Source organism: Mixophyes fleayi, chromosome 2 (genome assembly GCF_038048845.1).
Source record: "Mixophyes fleayi isolate aMixFle1 chromosome 2, aMixFle1.hap1, whole genome shotgun sequence".
Lineage (NCBI taxonomy): Eukaryota > Metazoa > Chordata > Amphibia > Anura > Limnodynastidae > Mixophyes > Mixophyes fleayi.
Genome location: NC_134403.1, coordinates 217194313 through 217218744, shown reverse-complemented (window position 1 = coordinate 217218744; position 24432 = coordinate 217194313). Strand labels below are relative to the sequence as shown.

Here is a 24432-nt window from a genome sequence, read left to right as displayed (position 1 = left end):
CACAAAGGCCCGCGGTCACATCATTTCTGAGGTCCGGCGCTACTCTGTAGGGCATAGAGTGCCGGCACTCAGAATTTTTGGAGGTGCCATATGGGGAATGTTCCAAATCCCCTCCTCAAGAGGGTGAGGGGGAGGATCGGATCTAGAGCACAAGGCACTAATAGGAGAGGAGAGAAAGTGTATTACTGTCTGCAGGCTTAACTCTGGAAGCCCCGCAGAACAGGGGGTATTTAAGAATTAAAGAAATCTAGGCAAGGTAGACGGACATGGAGGAGTTAATAGGGAGCTCCACCTGCCTTCATCAGCATGTTGGTTTCTTCTGGCGGCACCAATCCTTTGCTGAGCACGGAGGAACCTTTGCAGTCAAAGCAAACACACGGCTGCTGTCGGACTCCCTCCTGCTTGCTAGTGTTAGCAGAAAGCTAAGGATCTTTTCCTTTGCCTCTCTATCTCACATTGTACTAGCTGCATTGTATGCAAAGGGGAAGTATATTGTGTACTATAAAGAATATAGTGAAGTTGATACATGTATAATACATTGAGGTCTACTCAATACATTTTTTTTTGGGGGTTTTGTGTGTTTATATTGAAGAAAAAAAAAAAGCACACCGACAGGCTTATTAGAGAGAAGCCTGCCTTTGGTCAGCATTCTCAGACTGCCAAGGAGGAAAGGAGCAGTCTGGGGGCAAGAAAATACATTAAAAACTCCCGCTTTTCTGCAGCAGTTTGTATGTTTCCAAGAGGGAAATACAATCGAGGCAGCCAAGGCTGTAATTCAGACAGGACATTCCTGCACAGGTTTTTCTCCTCTACAAATCGTTTTGAGATGGTCCTTGGCCATCTAGGAGGGCTAAGTACCTTTTTCTATCATTATTTATACATAAAAGAAAACATGCACAGTGTTTATATTGTTACAGTCGATATATGTATGCTGTTGCTTTGGAATAAACATTGTGCCACATAAATCACAATTTCTGTACCTATGTTTGCTTTAGGAGTATAGGCTGGTACCTAGGTGCATGTGTGTGTATATACATATTTATATGGTTGGGAGGTACTGTGGTGTATGTCATAGACAAAACAGTATCCTCTTAGAAAGTTGCTTTTCTTTCCTTCTCTGTAAAAATAAATAAAAAAAAAAAAAGGTTTTATTTTCTATTCGAGCTGTTACCTTCTGCTTCTATACTAGGTGGCTGTTAATAGGGGGAGAGTATTACCTTGATATATAACAATGTCAGACAAGGGTAAGCGACCCTGGACTAAATATTAAACCTGCTCCAAATGTAAAGTAAAGCTTCCTAGTGGACAGTCAGACACAGGGGCGGATTGTGCGGATTGTGATGCGGGGGCCGGGGGGTGAACAGGCCCAGGGTTCTGCTCCACAGTAGTTAGAGGAACTGGCATGGGCGGACACATTGGCGCAGTCATTGTTGGCACTGACTCAGATGCTTGCCCGTCCAGCAAAGATCCCAGCATTTGGGATACTCCCCCCGGCTCCCACCACTTTAGCCCCGTCTGCTGCACCATTGGCACCAGCAGCAGGGCAGGATGTGAACCTGAGCCTTCTTGGTCATTCATCCACCTCATCTTTCAGAGGCCCCTCTCAGGGAGAGCCTGCATGGCACGCGTCCTTAGTTAAAGGCCTGGACCGGTTAAATTGGTTTCTGGACACTACCAGAACCCAAGCATGACGCTGTAAGCATCATAGGTCTACTCATCCTCTCCTCGAACTTTGTGATTCAGAAGAGTCTTCGGTGGAGGAAGGTGAGCTTCTTGAGGATTTGGATTTCCCTCTGGTGGGTGATATGGTTGAACCCTCAGGGAGTCAGGGCATTGAGCATCTGGTACTGGCAGTTGGCCAGACATTGAATCTATTGGATCTAGAGGAACCTCGGTCAAACCTAGGTCTCTTTAAGCTCAGGAAACGCCATATGTCTGTTTTCCGACATCAGTGGAACTTACAGAGATAGCTGAGTGAGCTTGGAAGCAGACAGATCGTAAGTTTGTTATACCACACAGATTTCCAGTCCTTTATCCTCTGCAAGCGTTAGAAACTGCCTGCTGGGAACAGGTTTCAAATGTGGATATGCCAGTGGCCAGGCTGACCCGCCATACTATTCTTCCAGTGCCGGGTTCTCTACGAGAGAGGTAGAGCCCTATTCTCTACAAAACATCCAGACCCCAGGCTCCCAGACAAATTCGGCAGCCTGACTGGACCCTTCCCCTCTCTGTGACCACATGGGTAGAGGGACGCCTGCTGAGTCAGAATTCTTGGAGCGTCGTTCTCCCAGAACTTGAAAAGTGGGGTGTTCATTCAGGGGGTCAGTATAGCTGTTATTCTAGGGTCTACCCCCCCCCTGTTCTTTTCACATAACGATGACACTAAATTGAAGCCAGGCTGTCGCTTTGCTTCCTTAAGCTGTCTCTCCTCAAGAGATGGCTGGGCAGGAAAGTTTACACTCTTCAGATAACCTGGGGGGGCCCTAGTCCTGTTACTTCCTGTAGGGCCCCTTGAGCAGGCAGAGGGACTTTCCATCCCTCACAGAGCCCCAGAAGTTGCTGTTCTTTCTATGGCAGCTCCTGGTGAGCATGAGGGTTCCCGATTGGCCCCGACACATTGGGTCCACAGACATTCTAAGCAGGGTAGCAGTTCCAAGAAGGTTTCTGCTCCATTAAGGCGACCTGTTATGGCAGGGCCCGATTCTTTACCGGCACCTACCTCTGTGGGTTTTGATGGCATGGTTTTTCAGGCCAAACTCTGGTGGGCCAGAGGGCTTTCCTCCAGAGTGGTAGGCACCATGCTGCGAGTCGGGAACCGCCCTTAGACGCATTTATTACAGAGTGTGGCATACCTACATTAAGTGGTGCGAACGAAGACTCTGCCACTCGACTAATTTTCATCTTTCCATCCATGATGGCTTGGACACAGGTCTGCGACTTGGGACCCTAAAGGTTCAGGTGTTGGCCTCATCTATCTTTTTCCAATTGCAAATAGCTGATATTCCAGAAGAACCTTCCTTCAAGGGGTGTTAGGAACTCCCAAGTCAGTACAGTGAAACTCGGGAACTACTCAGAAGGCCAGGTGTTCGCTGGAGCCCCTAGTGGTGGGGACAGACTGGGCTGCGGGCCGACCGAGGGTCGAGTAGCGTATACTGACTTAAAGGAGTTTCCCAGGAGTGATTAGTGGACGGTATATAAGAGAAATCCAAGGTCAAAAGGTCACAGGCACAGATGCAATATCCAAGGGCAAGCGAAGGGTCAAACTCACAGGCAAAGAAGCAAAATCCGAATTCCAGGCAAAATGTCAAGGTCAGAAGAGAAGGTTCACAGGTCCAATAACAAGCAGGGGTCAAACACGGGAGGTCAAATCTAAGGTAGCAGGAACCTAAACGGATAGTACAAGCAGGCAGCAGGACTGAGGACAGAACGCTATAACCGGCAGTGAGGCTGCAAACCTCACTGCCTTAAATACCAGTAGTGGCCAATCAGAGCCTAGCTCTGACATCACATGGGCAGGCTCAATCCTGCCATATTAATCAGCCCACAGGCTTGTGGGCGCTTCTGCGCATGCGCCCGGCTGTTCCCAGCTACCGGGACGCAGCGCCCTTGTAAATAGCGTCTGACCGTTGCCTAGGCAACGGTCGGGTCAAAGCAGGAAGTGACGTCCCGGTTGCCATAGCGACGACCGGGACGCCTGCAGAAAAAAGGGTGAGAGTCGCGGCGGTGCCCGCATCCGCCGCGACTGCTAACACGGGGTCCTGCATATACAGCCCCTTTTGTTACGGCTCCCTGGGACCTAAACTTTGTTCTGACCATGCTTCAGAGTTCCCCCTTTGAACCAATGGGTTCAATGGAGCGGGGTTGGCCTACTTCTAGGCAGACCATCGCTAGGTGGATTATGTCTGCAATCAAGCAGGCCTACATAACTTCCGAACAGCCTGCGCCTAGTTATATTGCCGCCAATTCCACCCGCTTAGTGGGGACTTCTTGGGCTGTGCATAATGTGGCCTCAGCGGATCAGCTCGGCCGGGCGGCCACCTGGTCCTCTGTCCATACCTTCACTAAGTTTTATCAATTTAAGTGTTTGTGTCCCTGGACACCAGTTTCGGCCGCACAATGTTGCGGCCCGGACTATCGGAGCAGTCCCTCTCTTGGGGGGCTGCTTTGGTACATCCCCATGGTAGCACTGTTCCCCAGATAGGATGAAGGAGAAAAGAGGATTTTTGTGCTTACGATAAATCCCTTTCTCTGATTCCATCTGGGGGGACACTGCGTTTCCTCCCTTCTGCGGTTATTCTTCGGGTGTTTGAGTTCCGTTCCTTCGGGTGTTTGTATTAAACACTGATGTTTGCAGGGGGTTGCAGAGGGTATATAACCTGTCCGCAGGAAGTTAAATTAGTTAACTATTTGAGTGCCTCCTCCTTGTTCCCTCATACGACCCTAAGGTAGCGGTAACCCCCAGATCGAATCAGAGAAAGGGATCTATTGTAAGTATAAAAATCCTGTTTTTGACTCGGACTATGAGTATTGCTGTGCATATGTGTGTTAGACTCAATAATGCTCCTGGTTGGGATTGATGGTGAACTTGTGAGTGGAGTGAACAATGAGAGATTTGACAGTTGTGTGCCACTTTGATTAAGACCGGTAGACATCCTGTGGTCCAGCACAGATTACCTACACCACGGACTGGCTCTGACTTGATTTGAAAAGTGTTAACCTTTGTTATGTGCTTTAGGTTGTAGGCAGTATGGATGCCCACCCAAGCCGGTACTGTGCGACAGTGAGGGTGCAGCGCCCTCGTCAGGAGATTATCCATGACCTAGCTTCCATGGTGAGGGAGCTTCTCATCCAGTTTTACAAGTCCACACGCTTCAAACCCACTCGAATCATTTTCTATCGAGATGGGGTCTCAGAAGGACAGTTCAGACAGGTTAGTCCAGTTGACTTTTTGGTTTTCTGTTTTGTTATTGATTTTAGAAGGCCGTCAGTGATGGTTGCACCACAAAGTTATACGTTGCAACATAATTATTTGCACACACAGATCTGTGTTTTTAATGTGTACAAAGCTTGGGATTGCGAGTATCTATCTAAATCCGCTGCTCTCGCATGAACACCATTATGGTCTATTTTGTTTTGAAGTGCCAGAATGTCCAATGAGGACCGACCAAAGTACTGATGTCCAACTTTTTGCATGGGAATTGAAGCATGTATACAGTAACTACATTCTCAATAAATGCTTCAGTTTTCTCAAGTGAAAGCTCTATTTTGCGCATGGGGCCATCTTCCCAACTTTGTCTCGGTGCTTTGGGAAGTTTGGAATGTGAAACATATGTTTAAATTGAGCTGTATACAAGCCTATTTCTCTGCCTGCTCCCTCTTACATTGACACAATTTAGTTTCTAGGCCCCCCTTTTCCCCCAACCTTCCCAAACTAAATTACATTGTGAAACATTAATTACAAACTTGATTGTTTTGTGTGTTTAAGCAGGTGTTATATTATGAGCTGCTAGCGATCAGAGAAGCCTGTATTAGTCTGGAGAAAGACTACCAGCCTGGAATCACCTACATTGTAGTACAGAAAAGACATCATACAAGGCTGTTCTGTGCGGATCGAACTGAAAGGGTACATATGACATGGTATACAATTTCAAAAGTCTGTGCTGTTATGATACAGGGACTGATGCGACGACAGTATGTAAAATTGCAATGGTGAGAATCAAAAAGCAGAATGAGTAAGCACTTTATGCACTAAATATATATGCTAGAAAAAAGTGTCTATAGAACCAAATGCACAACACCGCTCTTTACAGATATATATTCTTACAGTACAAGATTAGGAAATATATAGAATATATTTTAAGGATATATTTGTCAAGTTGTAGGAATTGTCCTTCTTTGTTTATACCAATCCCTAAAATTTGTTTTAATAGACAGAAAAGGTCATGTTTGCCTATAAAATTACCTGTCTGATAAACCAGATTTATTATTATATGATCTAAAGTCAGTGGTTTCAAAACCCCCAGTGCTGCTGTTCAGGTGTCTTTGTATAGACTGTCGGTCTCTAGGGTGACTTCAAATACCGTTTTAGTCTAATAGTCCATACTTCTTGTAATTTATAGATATCATTTCTAGGTGTACATAGAGTACATAGGTAACATATATGCCTATAAAGATCTCTACAAATTGCTAGTAGTGATGTCATTCAATTACCTTTTAAGAACGCATATGTTAAGGATATGGAGTTCATGAGAATATATATATGTGTAATATTACAAAAAGACAGGTGTCAGCGCTTATCCTGAACACTGCATGTCTGTGTGTATCTAGCAAAATGAAAACATGGAGTATTAGTTCATATTTATATTCTAGTTGCAGACCATTTACTATTGTGATTTATGATCGTTCTTTGCATCAGGTTGGAAGGAGTGGAAACATCCCAGCTGGAACTACTGTGGACACAGACATAACACATCCATATGAGTTTGATTTTTACCTCTGCAGCCATGCTGGAATACAGGTAGGGTGGCTTTAACTGTTTTAGCTGATATTGCTGTGTACCTAACTAGTCATGGCTTAGTCCATAGTGATTGATGATGTTGTAAATGAATCCATGCATTCACATATCTGGTCCATACAGCTGTGTGCTTTCTTAATGCAAAGCTAAACATAGCATTAGTACAATATGTAGCATTCTGCCATGATGCACATACAATTTAATAAAGAAGAAATCTTGTATGAGAATTGAGTTTAGAAGATGTGCCATCTATAGTTTGATTCACCAAGTACACTAAAAAAAAACATTTTTGCTAATGGTAAGCTTGGCAAAATGTTTTAATACACAGTTAGAAAACCTCAGTGGGTCTGTTTGAGACTTGAAATGTATGATTTGGCAGTGTTTCAATAATAACCTGACATATTCTGGTTTATTGTTTCACTTAATGTCTTGTGCACTATATAAGTGTACAAAAAAACCTTTGGGAAGTAGCATAGAAAACATTTTAAACTAATAATGAGCTTACTTGGATTTTATTTTATAATAGCTTTTCTCAAATTAACAGAATTATTTTCAGCAGTCCATTTGAGCTCTGTGTGCAATGTTGATAACTTTTGGCAGGTCATCAGGTCTGATAGCAATTTCTGTTAGTTTTGCTATAGAAGATATCTTCTCTTAGCTATTTTTAGTAGCTCAGAGCCATTGCATTATTTTGATTATCTTTGGTCCCCATATTAATCAGACACTCTGTTTTTTCTTTTCGAAGAGGCAGAAGGAGCTGACCGTGACACTAATTTGCTCATGGCATATTGTAAACAGGTCATTGTGTAGTTTTATTTTTTAACTTGCTCTCAGTTCTGACTAAGATAAGTTTTTCTCTTTCATCTATGGGGGACACTGGAAACACTGTGTTATAGAGGTGCAGAGTACAGAAGCTTGGGCACTTTCCCCCTGTAAAAGTTCAAGCTCTCCCTTCCTACATGCCCCCATATGCTGCCTGAACGTCAGTTTTTTTCCTAAAGTGGAAGTTGCCGTCTGTCTCCGGGGCCTGCATAAGAGATTTGGGTGGGAAGTCGGCAGGGAAAATGCCGGTTATGGCAGCCCTGCGCTAGTCACAGGGAAGCTGGGTGGCAACCATGCCTTTGGTGTTGGCACCTGGAGGAAGGTGGTTTTCTTGTCCAGCACCAACTGCTTGGCAGGCTTCCTTCCCAGAAGCAAAGCCCTCAAAAAAGACAGACAGACAGCAGCAGAAACAGAAGCTCTTTCTCCTCCCCTTCAACCCTTTTCATTTTCAGAGAAGCAATTTATGTGAGCAAGAATTTCCCCTTCTCCACTCCTCTCACGTGACCTTTGGAGAGCAATACTTCTTCTTCTGGGGTTCTAAATCAGGTGCATTCCATCCTCTCCTTTACAGCATGTGATGAGTGAGCTTGGGGCAAAGTCTGAGTTTCTTTCTTTGAAAGGATTATGGAATCTGCCAACATCTCTAGATCCCTGAAAAGTCAACGTCCGGTGCTTCTTCAGTCTTGGGAAGAAATAAACTCGTGAGGAGGTTGAAGACTCTAACCCTATGGTTTCCTTGTGTCATGGCAAGGACTTCAACAGGAAACGGAAAGTAGAAGATTTATTGCAAGCCGTCCAGCAGACACTAAATCTTCAGGACAGCTGGGAATCTATGATTCCTGACAATATGCAGTTTGAGATGAAGAAGAAACAGATTGTTTTTCTTCCCCCTCAGTTGGAGGACCTTTTATGCAAAGCCTGATCATATAATGTAGTCCTTTTATCCTCTTCCTAATGAGGACACAGTGAAATACTAAATTCTGAATAAGGTAGACACTCACATAGATTGCCTATCTTAGACAACCACCATTCCAATTGTGAACACTGCTACCTGAAGAGAGAGCATGGTTAGGAAAATTAAGGCCACCCTTAAGTCAGTTTACACAGTGCCAGGGGCCTCCCAAGTACCTATTATAGCTTCAGCTTGGGTCAGTAAGGCAGTCAAGAGGTGGTTGGACCAATTGGTGGCAGACTCCTATCGGATTTGATAAGTCTGTTGGAGCATTTCTTTGAGGCTTCTGAATATATGGGGGACTCTGGAATTGATGTTGGGGTTAGCATACAGAAAGGACTCTGGACTCCTTGCCTGTCTTTGGGGAGGTATTGTTAAGTCCCAGGCCACAGGAGGATGGAGAGCCATTATGCTTCTCTTCCAGGATCAGTAATTGAATTCCACAACAAATGCCAAGGTAAGAAGAATCATTCAGGTCTTCTGAAGTCCCCACCCAAATGTTTTTTTAACTACAAGTTTGCTCTACAGTTAGCAGAATTCAGTCCTTGATCTACTCAGGGGAGTGTAGTCAATTTGAAGATGCTGAACCTTACGATAGCCAGACTGTTGACACCAAAATGTTGAAAGTCAGAAATATTGACAGGTTCTGTGTGTCTACGTGGTGGTAATGGCAACATTATGACTATCGACAGGTAGTAAAGTCAACAGTTACAATGTTAACATTCAAACGTCTATGTTAGCGCCAGCCGGCAGACCCGTCTCCTCAGATTTGCTGTACAGTCCCACTATTTTCAGTTTCAGACTCTACTCTTCAACCTGTAGACAGCACCAAGGATGTTCACCAAGATCGTGGTGGTGCTGGCTGCCCTTCTGAGATCTTGGGGGTTGGGGTAGTTGTCATTCCCAACCTGTTGATCAAGGTGGACTGATTTGCCTTGCTACAAGCACATATTTGATAGATGGCTTGAAGTCCCTGTTACATTATATGCTTGTGACTGGTGTTCACTTTTGCATGAAGGTCCTAGGCAAGATGGTCTCCATCCTTCAAGGTTTCCTTGTGTCATGGCAAGGACTTCAACAGGAAACAGGGAGTAGAAGATTTATTGCAAGCCGTCCAGCAGACACTAAATATTCAGGACAGTTGGGAATCTATGATTCCTGACAAAAAAGTTCCAGAACGCACTTCTTTAAAAAATTTAAGAAACCTTACCATTGTCTGACTAGCCAGTTCATCAGACTGTCACCAAGGGTGTGCCAGTCTTGATTCTCTTCCAAATCCAGGAGATTTTCAGAGTTGGGGGCTCTGTCTTGTAGATGTCCTTTTTTTATCTTTCATTTAGAGAGGGCTGTTCTTCAGACTAGGCCTCCTTTCACCCCAAAGGGGTCTCTCTCCACTTTCTGGATGTGGTCAGGGCCTATGTCCATAGGACCTGTGAAATGCATAGGACAGTTGACCTCTTGGTCCTCTATGATGCCCACAGGAGAGGTTGGCTAGCATCTACACACCATTACTAAGTGGACTACCTGTTCCTAAAAATGTGATGGCACATTCTACCAAATTGGTGATCGCCTCTTGTGTGGCGCTGTACAGGGCCTGGGCACATTCACAACATTCAACAGATTCAACATTTTTGCGTCCAAAGATGCCAGTTTTGGACATAAAATGCTGCATACCGCTACTTCTGAGCATACCCTTCTGTAGGAACATTTTTGAGATGTCCCCAGTGTTTCCAGTGTCTCCAATGGATGAAAAAAAAAAATGGAATTTTTATACTTATTAAATCTTTTCCTCTGAGTCCAATGGGGGACACTGAATGCCCACCCTTTACTCTTTTTTGATCTTGTTTTGTTCTTTGTTTTTCACTGTTCTTCTTATTAGGTTTTTGTTGTTGTTTGAGATCCTTTTTCTCTCCTCTCTCTCATGTTGTGTAATCTTCCTTAGAACTTAAAAATACTGAAGTCCTGGCAGCCTATGGGGGTATAAAGGGAGAGGAGCTTGAACTTTTTGGGAGGTAGATTTAAAGTGCCTAAGTCCTTGTACTTAATGTCTATACCACAGTGTACCCAGTGTTCCCCATTGGACACAGAGAAAAGCATTTAACATAAGTATGGAAATCCTATTTTTGTATACCTTCCATTGTTGGTTTAGCTAGAAATAGCAATACTTAAATTACATGATGTTCTCTTCTACCTTTACACCCACCTCGCAGGCACCTATTATTATTATTAATCATTCTGTTACTTGAGCTGCCAATTAAATTGGCACAATTTCCTTGACTTTATACAAACTAGCAAGAAAATTTGTATACAAACAGTGTACACTATAAATGTAAAATATTCACATTTTAGCCATTATTCGCTCTTCCAACAAGACAGAAAGCAGTCCTTTATATTTCAGCAATAAGCAAATGTGCATTTCTAAGAAACATTCCTTATGTTTGGTTGACCCCTAAAACCTGCTGCTGTAGGTTCATTATAGTCACACTTCCTTCTCCATCTCCCTAGCTGGCAGCGCACAGGCACTGGTTAGAATTGACCAAACTTAATTAAACTACAAATGTATTTTAACCCATTACAACCGCTGGGCCATTTGATCAATCTATACAATTTTGTTGTTTTTTTGCACATTATTAGTAAGTAACTATCACCGATGCCATATTTGAGACCTAATTCCCACTGTAATGAGTTTTCTGGACTGTACAGACACCAACATATAGTGTTTCCATGCATATCCGCTTCAAAGGGTAGTGGATTGTAGGAGGACCACAAGGCTGTGGCTATGAATAGAACTGGTCATGCTTTTTCTAGAGTGAAGTGTAGTCTCCCGTGACTGCCTTGTAGGAGAAGATAAGATCTAGCGTCTTCAGTCTCTTATACCCCCTGAATTCCTATACAGGAAGAATAGCATTCCTGTGTTATGAGTTAATATAGACCTACCCTTTGTTTCTTTACCTCTTGACTTAATATGGTGTGTATAGACAAAATATCTCCATGCCAGACTTGGACTGATGTTTATAAATGTAATTTGAATGACGGTGGATCACGATTCTGCGTAGCCTCGAATGTCCATACTTTTACTGGTCAATAATAGCCAGGAACCTTTTTGTTCCTGGCCTGGAAATCTCTGCAAACAGCATTCCATTGTACATGCTATTTGCACAGTGCAGAAAATCTTTGGCTGCACCTGGGTATTGCTCCTTGTAATCAGGACCTTATTACATGCATGAGATAGCTTAATGAGCTGGCAAACCATAACACCTGTTCCACCATTGATCTAATATGAACTACTGTTTATAATGCTATTTGATCAATTTTGCTTCAGATGTGTAGCGATATAATTAGGTGAGACCTACTTAAGTCTGTGGGAACTGATGAAGGCCCCCCCTCATTTAAAAAAATAAATGTACAAAAGGGGATATTATGGAATCTAAAAGGAAATAAACCCCATCTATAAATAACTCTCAGAAGTTAAGTGAATTACTCATGTTTGTTATCCTTCCCCTTGGGAGAATAACTACAATTCAAGGCAGTTTTCTATGAGCTACTTACTAAAGAGAAAAAACAAACTGGGAGCAATATGGGAAAGATTTTTGGGTTGGGTTTTTTTTTTTTTTTTTTTTATTGCTGTGTTTTTATGCATCATAAGTCTGTGAAGTAGAAAGTACCATTTAATTTAGCTATCAAAGGGAAACCCTGTATGTCCCCCAAAAATAATAATTTGACTTGTTGGGTAGGTTGAAATATTCAAAAAATAATAATACATGACACAGATGAAGCAGAAATCTGTAGAAATGGATCTGGTCATGGATGTGTAAACAACCACCTGTCATTTGTTTGGTTATGGGCAGGTAGCATAAAACATATTGCACAGCCTATAAAATAGATTGTTGAAGGCACATCTAAAAAAGGAAGAAAAAACATCCTTCCTGGCTGTGTTGTGTGTGGGCCTGTTTTAAATTTTTAAAATGTTGTAATTGTATGACTTTTTGTGTGTGTTTGATGGCAGTTTTTATAATTGTCCCTCATAGCGTGTAACAGATGATCTGATCTAACTTTCTCTCTCAGGGTACTAGCAGGCCTTCTCACTATCATGTCTTGTGGGATGATAACTGTTTCACTGCTGATGAACTCCAGCTGCTGACCTACCAGCTGTGCCACACGTACGTGCGATGCACGAGATCGGTCTCCATCCCTGCACCTGCCTATTATGCCCATCTTGTGGCATTCAGAGCTAGGTACCATCTCGTGGACAAGGAGCATGACAGGTAAAATTCTGGCTTGCTGGTTGATCTATTTATTTTTGTCTTGCAATCTAACAAGCTGCATAATGACATAAACCTCTAATTACACAACCTTATTTTCCTCTCCCTCATCCAATCTCTCCTGGTATTTTCACTTTTCACTTTATTTTCATTTTATCCCCTTCCCTGTGTGATAGTATTTACCCCACTATTAATCAAAATTATTTCAGAAAAACCTCCACAGTTTAAGTGGTAACTTTAATAGACAAGGGCTTGTTACCATGGAAACCCCCATCTACCTTTCTGGGCTTGTATTTGGGAACACTGTTCTTTTAGGCATAAAATAATAGAGAGAGGTTAAGCGTACTTGATTAAAATAAAAAATACATAACTCTATTTTTTCATAAGCAAATGCATTGGATAAATATTTGTCAAACATTTGTTTCATTTTTACATCAAAATGAATGCAGAAAGGACAAATTGATCACTTGTAGTTCAGATAACTCTGAATTGCACCTATTTTAAGAAGGTCAAACAAGCCATACAATCTGTGAAGTTAATAAATTGTCTTTTTTTTTTTTTAACATAAAAATAAAAAATGTCTTCAGAGTCACAATATTAATTAAGCCACTGTCTTATTCCTGCTTTAACAGAGTCCCCTTTATGTGAAAAGTGTTTTTTTTATTTTTTTATATCTATGCTTTTTAAATACATGGTATTAATCTAGTGGTACAGTATAAATAAATGAGAAGTTAATGATTTTGACAAGCAATACAGAAGTGGAAGTTGCAATTTATGGGCTCATAGCAGATACTTGAAAGGGTGGGGTTATCCTGAAAGGAACAAACACAGAGAAAATTCCCCCAGCACACTGCTATAGCCAGCAAAGGTGCTGCCATTTCTACTTGTACATAAAAATGCAAAAGTCTCAGTTGCACACATTTGCAAATGTATGTTTAAGCCACCCGCCACTCCACGGCGCTTTTGATAAAAGGGTGGTTCTAACTCTTAACAGTTTTGGACCAGTTTAGCCCAAAATTATCCGAATAGTTTACGCTCCCTGGAGAATCATTTCAATCATAGTGCATTAGTTGTAATAAAATAGTCAACAAATGTCTCATGTAGGATCGCCTATTTAAACCAAGTTTTACCCAATTTCATCCAGCATGACCAGGTAGAATGTATCCCTGGATGCCAGGCTAGGGACAATACGAGGAAGACTATAGACTTAAATCAGATCCTCAATAATAGCAAAACTCCTGCAGTCATCCTGTCAGATGCTGGGAAAGGATTTCCCGGAAGTTTACATTCAAGACTTTAAAAAATTTGACCTCCATGGTAATTTTCTCAACTGCATTAAAGCCCTATACTACTGCCCCATGGTTAGAGTAGTGGTAAACGGCTCTCCCTCTAATGTAATCAAAATGCATAATGGCAAAAGACAGGTTTGCCTTCTGTCTGTCTTGTGTATTGCGTTTTTTCTCACTAGTCTCTACCTAGGGACTAATCTGGTTAATTAGTTTAATGCCTAGGCATATGGCCTGCATTAGTATTCATTTTACTGGCAGAGCCTATGCCCACTATTTCTGTGAACTCGCTGAGAACAGGATTTCATGGTAAGTACAGAAATGGAGCATTGTTTTGTTTACATACTCCTATCCAGGATATTTTATGGTTTAAAACAGATAGATCCTTTTAAAGCAGAACAAAGATAACTGTGTTCTTTATTGCATTAAGTCAGTGACTAATGATGAGGGACTTTTATAGAAATATGGCAACATTTAATAACTCGATCAGAACTGTCCCGACACTGAAATACAAGAAATGTTATTTAAAGGTTTACAAACTCTTTGGGAGTTTTATTTCACTTTTTATGTATCTTTAAATTAATATGTGACTACATGAATATATTCCTGTAGGTAACATGTTGTGCCCTAGCTTGTGTTATATTTCTTGTGTTTACACTTCTGGGGATGATTGACAAATATCTGGGGCTGTGTCACTGGCATGAGTTGCAGCAAACTCATAGAAAGCTTTACTAAGCAGACTTCTTATTGCATTTTTTTAGTGCCGAAGGAAGCCACGTATCTGGTCAGAGCAATGGTCGGGACCCGCAAGCCCTTGCCAAGGCTGTGCAAATTCACCAGGATACCTTACGTACCATGTACTTCGCATGAGAGCAACTGTTGCCCCCAAACATGCACAGGTTTGACTTACCACAAGGAACCTGGAGGATCTCGTGTGGGTTTTCAGGGCCCAATAGGGTGGTTCACTTTATTCCGACTTCCCATCTCTCCCCAGCCTTCTTTTCTGGCTTGCACTGAAGCCCAGGCACAGTGATTGAGGGGAGAGCTAGTCCTGGGAATAGAAGATGATTGAGGAACACAGCACTATTATGCAATATGAAACCAGCCAACTGCTAGGTCGTTGTATTGGAGCCTCCACTTGGATGCACTGCTTATGTTTTGTCTTTCTTTTACTTTCCAATATTTTAACCCTTTTATGCCTTTACCTCAAATTGCTCTGCAGCATTAGCTGTCTTTGCAAAAAAAAAAAAAACAAATAAGAAAAGCAAAATATAGGGATGTATGTGAGTATGTTTGCATATCTGTACACACTGGGGCTTCGTTTGGCTGGCAAAGGGCATATAATACCATGTATTTGTGATACAGCAGTATGACCAAATCTGCTGTAGTTATTTTTAAATGCAGTTAATGTAATGCTTATTCTTGTAGCAACAAATGATGATTATGAGGAATACTAAACTGATCTAATTACCTTTGACCTCTTAGCCCCTTTTGGCGATATTGGAGTGATTTGTAAAACTCCATATGCACAGGGGTTGAAACAGAAAAAGCCTCTCTCGTGTATGTCCAGGTAGGTATATATGTATACACACATATATGTTTCATTTTGGAATACATATATGTGTATATGTATAGTCGTGTGCGTGTGTGTGTATGTGAATATTGGACATGAAGTAGAAGGATGATGTGCAAAAAAAAAATTAGGGTTTAGATTTGTGGCACAGCTGTTCATAATCTATTTTCTTTCTCCCAGTTTTTTATATTTGTTTCTTTTATGTCATATCCATGAGCATAAGTCCACCACTCAGTGCTTCCCCTTCATTCCTTCTGCAATTAGTAGGCAAGATGCAAGCAGGTATTGCATGTGCCCAGTGATTAGGCAATGCAGCGGACTGGATAAACTCCAGCCTTCCTAAGTAAGGTTTTGGGTGCTTATTCCCTGCACTGCAGCAACACACTTGTTGGCATTGGAATAGGTAATCTAGCGCATGGTTTTCTCTGGAGTGTTTATCTAGAGACTAAACTCTGCCTCCCTTGCTCTGGATGCATCTTTCTTCATGTTCCAAAAAGTAAGAAACATCCTGGGTAATGCCAACTCATTAAGCCTTTAAATCAGGCAGTTCTGTACTAGATGTAATCACCTTATTCTGTATGTAGAGGGCACTCCTAAACTTTCCATCTTTATATGAAGTAGGAATCTACCAGAGGAGGATGGGGGCATTAACATTTTATTTTGATCTATGTAATGTATACATTTTCATGGTTGTGTGTGGGAATGTTAAGCTTTTCTAGTACTTTATTTTTTTTTTCAATATTTATTAGAATGACACTAATTTAATTATTTCTCAACATATTCTCTGCAACAATTTGTTTTACCTTAACAAAGAAAATATCTATGTACGTTTGTTCTTTGTAACTGACAGATTTAGGTTTTATTTTCATTTTAGTGCAATAAGCATAACTTAGTAAGAGGCCTGCTGAACATAGCTGGTCCCTCTGGCTACTTTGGAGTTTAACATAAAAGCCTTAATTATGAGAGCAAAGTGTCCAAATAGTAAACCATAGAACATTGAAACTTTCTGAGAGGTGTCGCGTCTTTTTTTTTTTTTTTGCCTTGATATAGCGAGTGCAGCAAAATGCGTATCTGCGTCTGTGCTGGGTGCCTATGTCCACAATGTATTAATTATATGGGGTTTAAACAATAATAACCTATTCTAGCCTAGACAGCCTTACAATGCTTTATAGCAACCGCAAAGGAATAGATAGAATATAAAGCTATTCGCAAACAGCCGTACAACTAGTATGAGAATTTCATCACTACCTGTGAGCAGATAATGCTGCAAGCACACTCTACTTTAGGCTAGGTACACAATGAAGAATTTTCTGATTGACGTGTTCTCTACAACGATTTTACTAACAACTGAAGGGCCGATTGCTCGGGCGATTCATGTGTACACACTGATGCGATTTAACTTCAGATCTGTGCTCTTCATCTGGTCCTCTAGTCGTTTAGAAAATAACAGCACAATAGTTACTCATTCATTCCTGTCACACTGATTAAAACTGCCTTGTTATAGCTATTCACATGTCATTACGAATTTTGTTAGCTTCTGTGACTCTGAAACAAAATTTTCAGTCTTAGAACGAAAGAACAAACTATTCCATCTACAGCACTATCTATATTTAAGTCACAGGGACATGTTCATTGCCAGCTACGGTTGAAAAGACCATGACTCTGTAAAACTCTATGGAGATCTGATCTTGAGTGCATACACACTACATGATCAGAATGTGATTAGAACAAGATTATTAAACAGTTCGACCAACTAAATGAAATGACAATCGGCACTTTGAAACGATTGTCATTCATCGTTTGTTTATACACACTAACGCGATATGTGGCCGAGCGGTCGTTTATTGGGTGATTTGCCCGATAGTTGGCTGAAAAACCTCCAGGGTGTACCTAGCCTTACTCTTGTGACTAAATAGCAGTAAATGAGTGACCAAAGGAAATCTATATAAATAACTGAACGAGTGAATAGAGGACAGTTATACAGGAAACCTATATTGGAATACTTATTTAAGTATACCTTACATTTCCTCGAAAAATAAGTGAAATTTAAAAAAGGCTGGCGGTCTCTATTTACCTCATTGTCGCATACTGATTAGGACTATTATTATAAGAAAAAGGCAGTCAATGAATTTTAAATTTACTATTCCTATTTGACATCACACTGAGCACTATATGTTATTTTAACGTTTCATTATTTCCTCACCCATATAAGGATTTTAATGAATTAATAATTGCCTTTTACCTTGAGGAAATTGGGACATAATTTTTAACATTACTGGTTGTCAGCGCACTACCTGAGATGAACTCTATTTTCTACTTCTACCTTTATGTGTTCAACAGTTTAGTAGTAGCACCTCTCTATGAAATATATTCAAAATATAGATACATTTCTCGTTAATAAGATAGAATACAGCTTAGTTGACAATATCTGGAGCAGTAGTTTTTACCTGTTCTAGGTGTTGTGTCTACCCAGAAATGTTACAGGAATTAATGTATTACCATCAGTGAATTGTGCAATGTTTGGTACTTATGCTTTACATGCCTAAATCAAAGGTTTTATTTTCTTATGTGGACCAGTCCAATTTCTTTATTACTTGTCCAAAAGAATTCAAGTTATCGTCGTGTACGAGGGCAAGAAAGAGCTGGGAATCATTGTATGTACTGCTGATTATAGGCTTGTTTTATCACATGGTGCAAATAGATTGCACATGCTGTCGCCAATCAGATGTTAGCGGTGACCAATCTAGTGTCTGTCAAGATAAGATCTCATTGTTTGATATAAGTTACAACACATAAACCTATTGATGATTATGTAGTTAAAAACCTGCATATTTCATGTCCAATGTTCCGACTAGTATATGATTTGTAATGGTCAATTTAAGAAAATTCCTAACGTCAAATTATTTATTTTTGCTCTATATTTAAAGTGACAACCTAAACTCTTCCACTTTTGTTATGCACAAATCTATGACACTTAAGTTACTTTGTAAGCTTTAAATAAGTCCATATCTGCATCAGACATACAGGCTGGTTTTATGTGTACTGTATTTACAGGTTCAGGGGGTTCCTAAAGATGCAACATTTTCACAAATTGATAAACAATTTAAATTATTTTATTTCTTTTTAATAGAAATTATGGGCAGAAAATTTTAAACCCAAGCAATACATATTTTCTTACTTATCTAAAATTACATTGCTATGTTAAGACCAAAAACTACTGTTTTGGCAATTCTATGACATCATATCATTTGGTATGCTTAAAGTCAAAGTATCATTTCCCCCAAACTGGTACTGGTACCAAATATACTGGCTATGCTTAATATAACCTATCTGTTAACCTAGAAATATAAATCATTAGAGATAACAGTTCCAATTACTTCCGAGGCTTCTTGTCTTTGAGCAGGCTCGTACCCCGGTCAATTTATGGTCTCAGACAAATGTTAAATTAGATCAAATGTACTGTGTGAGAGGCTTTGAGGTAGACGGATTAGTTTAGACTCTAGGGGGTATATTTACTAAACTGCGGGTTTGAAAAAGTGGAGATTTGCTTATAGCAACCAATCCGATTCCAGTTAGCATTTATTTAGTACATTCTACAAAATGACAGCTAGAATCTGATTGGTTGCTATAGGCAACATCTCCACTTTTTCAAACCCGCAGTTTAGTAAATATGAGATGAAACCAGTACATGATTTTAATGCAGATCCAGGATCATTCTGGTCCATTAGTTCAGAACACAGTTCACAAAATTTGAGTGACAGCAACCAGCTTAGTGTTTCACATTCTGTCAAAGTGATTCAACCACTTTGGCATAATGCATGTTTCTCACTTCAGTTTAATGGAAACACAGTTCTTCAAGAAATTAATATTTGACTAATATTATTAAGGTACATTTATTTTTTTCGACAATTCTTGACATCGGGTCAAAATGACATATGCAGTCCGATTAGCTTTCTAACATGATACTTCCCCTTTAACAAAATTATATATCTCAGTATATAGTTATTGTAATCGTTGTTTAAAAGTAGTTGGAGAAGAAAGATAAAATATGATCCACACCATTATTGGCTTTTATTTGAAGTGTTTTACCATATTGAACTATGTCAGTATGTCAGCCGGTGACCTCTCTGGTTTGAATTGTAACATTGTAGATGTTATTGCCTAATTTATGAAGTTTCTGCCATGTTCTGAACTCTCATCCTTGATATTCAGCTGAAGGAATACATAAACTGAAATAACTGCCTTTTCCATATTAAGTTTATGTTTTGTTCTCCAAATTTTAGAACAGCTTCTTGCTCATTGGAAATAATTTCAGGGCAGTTGCTGCAATAAACAATATGTAAAACAAATGACCTCAAGTTTTCCATTCGTCATTGTTTAAAAAAAAAAAAAGTCTTATTTGTTTGCATTATTCACAATTTTGAAAGAAAAATATAGAACAGATAAGGACATTTTATTTATATAAAAAAAAAAAGGGCATGGCCTCTAATTCTTTTTTTTTTTTTTAATTTTATGTTTACCCTTGAGTTGCCATAAATGGTATGTACACAGATGTATTATAACCCAAAAGCAACACAAACTCTGTATGTAACAGTCTGACAGAGATAAAAACAGTGTGCATGTCGTTGCTACGGGTCACAGCACATCTGAGTACTAGGCACCAGTTTCATTAAGTAAGTCCCATAGGCTTTCATGGTCATACTTGTGGAAAAACTCTTTAATGTAAATGATGCATTTAAGTAAAATGTAATATAGCAGTAATTCAACACAATGAAAGGAACGCTAAACCTAAAATGTCATTTGTTTCATATAAAAGAGCTACTAATAACGTTCACACCTAAACATTTCAGCAGCTTATCAGAGCTGAAGATGCTTCCTCATGAAAGGCTTTTTCCTATACACTTCAGTTTTCCTACACATCCATTTCAGTCTGTCATCAGCCACTATAGTTCCTGGTAGGCTGAGTGTGTAATAGCTTGTAGTGACCTCAAGGTAATATCTTAACCTCAACCCGATATGGGAACAGTACATATGTATTTGTAAATGTCACAGAATGCCTTTCCGTATCAAATCAGCTTGTTTTTATATGTGTAAGTGATCCTTTATCCAAAGCAGCATTCATTCTCTATCTGCAATGTGTTTGAAGGGGACTTTTTTTGTTGTTGTTTTTGTTTTTTTGTATTTTTCTTTTTCTGTGATTTATAGGGAGTATTTCTGACATAAGATGTTGTCTTGGCAGGTGAAGTGAGCGGTGTTCTGTATAATCAGCTATGTTTGATCATTTAGACTTTTGCAGAGTGAAACGAGGAAGAAGGTGGGGATGTAAGTTAGATCAGTAATTTGCTATAGGCTGTAGTGGTTGTTAAGAAACCCCACGTTTTTAATATGTATACCGTATGGCTATAAATGTTTAGTAAGAACTACACCCTTGTAGTATATCTGTACATTTTTACCAAGTGTGTTCTGTTCTCCTTATATCTGTATATTATTTTTGTACGTCTTTTATATAATAATGTGTTATTCTGAGTTAAATGTAACAGGTTAAAGTATCATTTAAATCTGTTTGTGGTAATATTGCAAAACCTACCCTGGTATAGACCAGTAATACTCAATATGTATGTGGACTATTACTGGTAACATTCACAGATATAATAGTTCAATCTGAAGATATTTGAGGTTCGTTTTATTTACAGGGGAACCGTTTTGTTTGATGTATCCTAGACTTCTTGTGTGTAGTCTGATGATGACTACAAGCCTGCACTTAGCTAGATAACAGACAACTAAAAATATCTTGGTTTCTGACAAGTATAATAAATGTTAAATACACAAATGTGAATGCTACAGGACATATTTATTGGATTATCTTGTATATTACACAGCACAATATTCATTGCAGTTGGAGAAGAACTTGGCAACATCAGTGTGTTCATGGTCAAACTGGGCACCCCAGGATAGGCTGATCGCCTTATATCCTACATCTTAAAAGCTGGCATATTCAGTAATGAAATTTATTTACTATGTTAACTTATTTCATAAATATTTTTATTTTATATTATATTAGTATAGTATGCCTCTGTCATTTATAGTGCTGCACTAATAATACTCAGTAGCTATCTCAATAAATCATTAGACTTAATTTACATACAGAACTATGGGACTCGGTGATGACTGACTGCTGAAGCCAACACTTTTCCTTTGTGTCTTGGTTCAGCATGTATAAGCTGTAGTTGTTGCAAACATTGGGCATTAGTAGTTTCTGTACTTGTTATAGCCTACCAAAACCTGCACTTTATTGATATGTCTCCATTCAGGTTGTGTGTTTGAATTTCATCTCTATGGACTCCCTCATTCGTGGGGTTTTTAGATGGGCTGTTTTATGATTATAGTACTTACCACTTGGTTAAGTTAAATGTGCTTCACCGTTTCATTTCCTTTATATTTGCAGGCACAATATATGTGTACAGATTTTTTTTTTTAACATTTTCCTATCCCTAATATGTTTAATTGCATTCAGTAGGATTAAAAATTATTGTGGGTTAATGGTGACTGACCTTTGGCTCCATAACTTCCTGTAGTCTCTCAGTCTGGCGATCAATTCCAAGACCTGTTTTTGAGACATTATATTGGTTATTGGAAGAGCCAATGATGTTTTGCTGCTGAAAAAGGGCATTGTCTGAGGAAGGCTTAGTTCAAAGGTCAAATTATTAAAAGCAAGGAAGTAATATAGGAACAAGTGGTAGGTTTTACCTTGGCTATACTAGAGCTCCCACTCTAGTTTATTAAATGCAGATATCCTGAAGAATACATTCTCTATCCAGAATAGTTACCCCATTTGTGCTTTATTAAATATTTATAGAACTTTTTTAAAGTAGGGTATATTTCTCATTTAATACCGTCGCATTTAAAACATGTTAATTATGATGGCCATAGATGGAGACCTCCTCAAATTGCAGCAACTCTAAAATTGGGAGGCAAATAGTGTGGTTAATTTAGTGCTGCTCCAAAAAACTAAACTCTATATGGCACCTCTCTTGAGACAAAATATAATGGAATGAAAACTGGTGCACAGAGAAAATAAGTGCTGTAACCTATCACATTTTGTCGTTCATTCTAGTGCTGTTTATAAAATAGAAGAAAATATCTGGTTGCTACGGATTGTAGCACCCATTTTATAGTTTAATATCCTAAAACACAGAAGAAAATTTGCAAAGCCAAATACTGAAAAAATCCCTTAGTGGACTCCTGGAAACAATGTTATGGTTCTATCACTATAGATACATATTCCACCTTCTCCCAAAGATAAGCCAATTCTGATCAAAGACAATCACCCCCCTGAATTCCATAAACCTGCACAACGACCACCACTATCTGATGCTAACATCACAGGACTATCAATAACACTCATCAAAATAAATCTGCAATAACAAAAAATGTAGACTGCCAAAATTTACTGCAGAACAATAGATGTCTATAAATGACTGAATCCTCAATTTACAGAATCACAGTGCTCTCTACTAGAGTTACAAATCTGAACCCACTCAGAATCTTCCTATACACATGTTCTTTTTGGTATTACAAAATGCAGACAATAAAGGCAGCAGATGAGAGGCAGTGATTCTACAAAGTCCAACTTCTTTTTACCAGCTTTGTTAAGACCACTAAACAGAAGGTCCAAGATGATCCAAGATATTTGTTTAATGGATTTTGAAACATTCACAAGTATTGGAGATCTAAAAGAAACTAGAGCAGAAACTATAGCATTTGTTGTAATATTTTTTTATCACCATAACAGAATTATTGCTTCTTGCTATAGCATACATCAACCTTTTCTTCTGTGTACTAGTTTTTTGGTTTTGTTTTTTTAAAACTGCCACCATTCTGTGTAAAAGGTGTCTTCTCCTCACAGAATCATAGATGTGCCAGCTATTTTTCTCAGTTTTCAGCCATGTCCGACTGAAAAGGTTCCCAAAGCAGCCTTCAGTAGGCTTAACAAAATCTCTGCTTATACAAATTCTGATAAGCTCCTAAAAATGTTCACATATATCTGATGGTACTGATAACTTTTATATAACAATTTAAGTGTAGTGGTCTTTAATGCAACAGCTACCAAAAATAATCAGCTGTTTTTGTAATTCATTGGTTTTTTTTACAAAGTAAGACTGTATTACTGTTGTATTATAATCACTGTTGGGACTCTAAATTGATTTTCAAATGGGTTCATTCTTTTGGCCAACTTTGTTAAGAAGAGGATTTGCAGTCAGTTTGACGTGGGTTCTTGCATGTGTGCAGGTAATGGTATATTTTTTCTTGACTGACCATAAGAAGCTGGTCCATTGTATGTGATAAAACGTAAGTAGATGTATTGTGCCTAGAAAGACATGCCTTCTTTTTGAAATTAACAGTGATGATAACAAACTATGTTTAATATCAAACCAGCCCTGGTACTGCAAATAGTAAGAAGAAAAACACATTTACATGTCTTTGTTGCCTTATTTGCAGAATCAAATTTTTTGTCCTGTTCAGACCATTCTCAAGACAAATGCTGGTTACCACACACCCTGATAGCAGACAAAGGACCAAATATGGCAAGGTGGGTGACTCCTAGACAATGGCAGTGCCTGATGATCTGATATTTTTCGGGGATATTTGTAAATATAACCACACTAACAGGCCTTAGTTGCTTCAGAAGTTGTCTAGCTCCTACGTGTGTGACCAAATTGGACATTTATCCTGTAGCTCAGTCCATTTGTGGCCACATTCAAAGAATGATTAACATGTGTCCACACAGGCTGGCTGGGGGAAACTGTTTCCAGGGGATGTCATGTGGAGCCAGGGAGCAGTTAGTGAGAACCTGTAGGGTGTTGTATTAGGGCATAATACAAACGATATACTAGTACTATATTTGCAATCAGTACTCAAAGTGACGGTACGGAACATGTAAGTGAATGGAATACAGTCGTTTTACAATGGATACAGTAGGAGAAGTGACAGTATAACATACCACCTTATACCAGCCCACTTTG

General features: G+C 39.6%; 1 protein-coding gene across 7 annotated transcripts in view; it reads left to right on the top strand.

Moving 5' to 3' along the window:
* The window catches only part of AGO3 (argonaute RISC catalytic component 3), a 123313-nt gene that overhangs the window by 87168 nt on the left and 11713 nt on the right, over nt 1–24432 (top strand). For 2 of the 7 annotated variants that reach the window (XM_075195467.1, XM_075195470.1), the window contains 5 exons: nt 4736–4930; nt 5486–5623; nt 6416–6517; nt 12354–12553; nt 14598–21462. In XM_075195467.1, the coding sequence (XP_075051568.1) occupies nt 4736–4930; nt 5486–5623; nt 6416–6517; nt 12354–12553; nt 14598–14706 (744 nt within the window). In that variant the 3' untranslated portion in view covers nt 14707–21462. Of the gene's footprint in view, nt 1–4735; nt 4931–5485; nt 5624–6415; nt 6518–12353; nt 12554–14597; nt 21463–23908; nt 24000–24432 lie in introns of those variants that run through there. The other 5 variants (XR_012688071.1, XR_012688072.1, XR_012688070.1 and 2 more) reach the window with 5 other exon arrangements.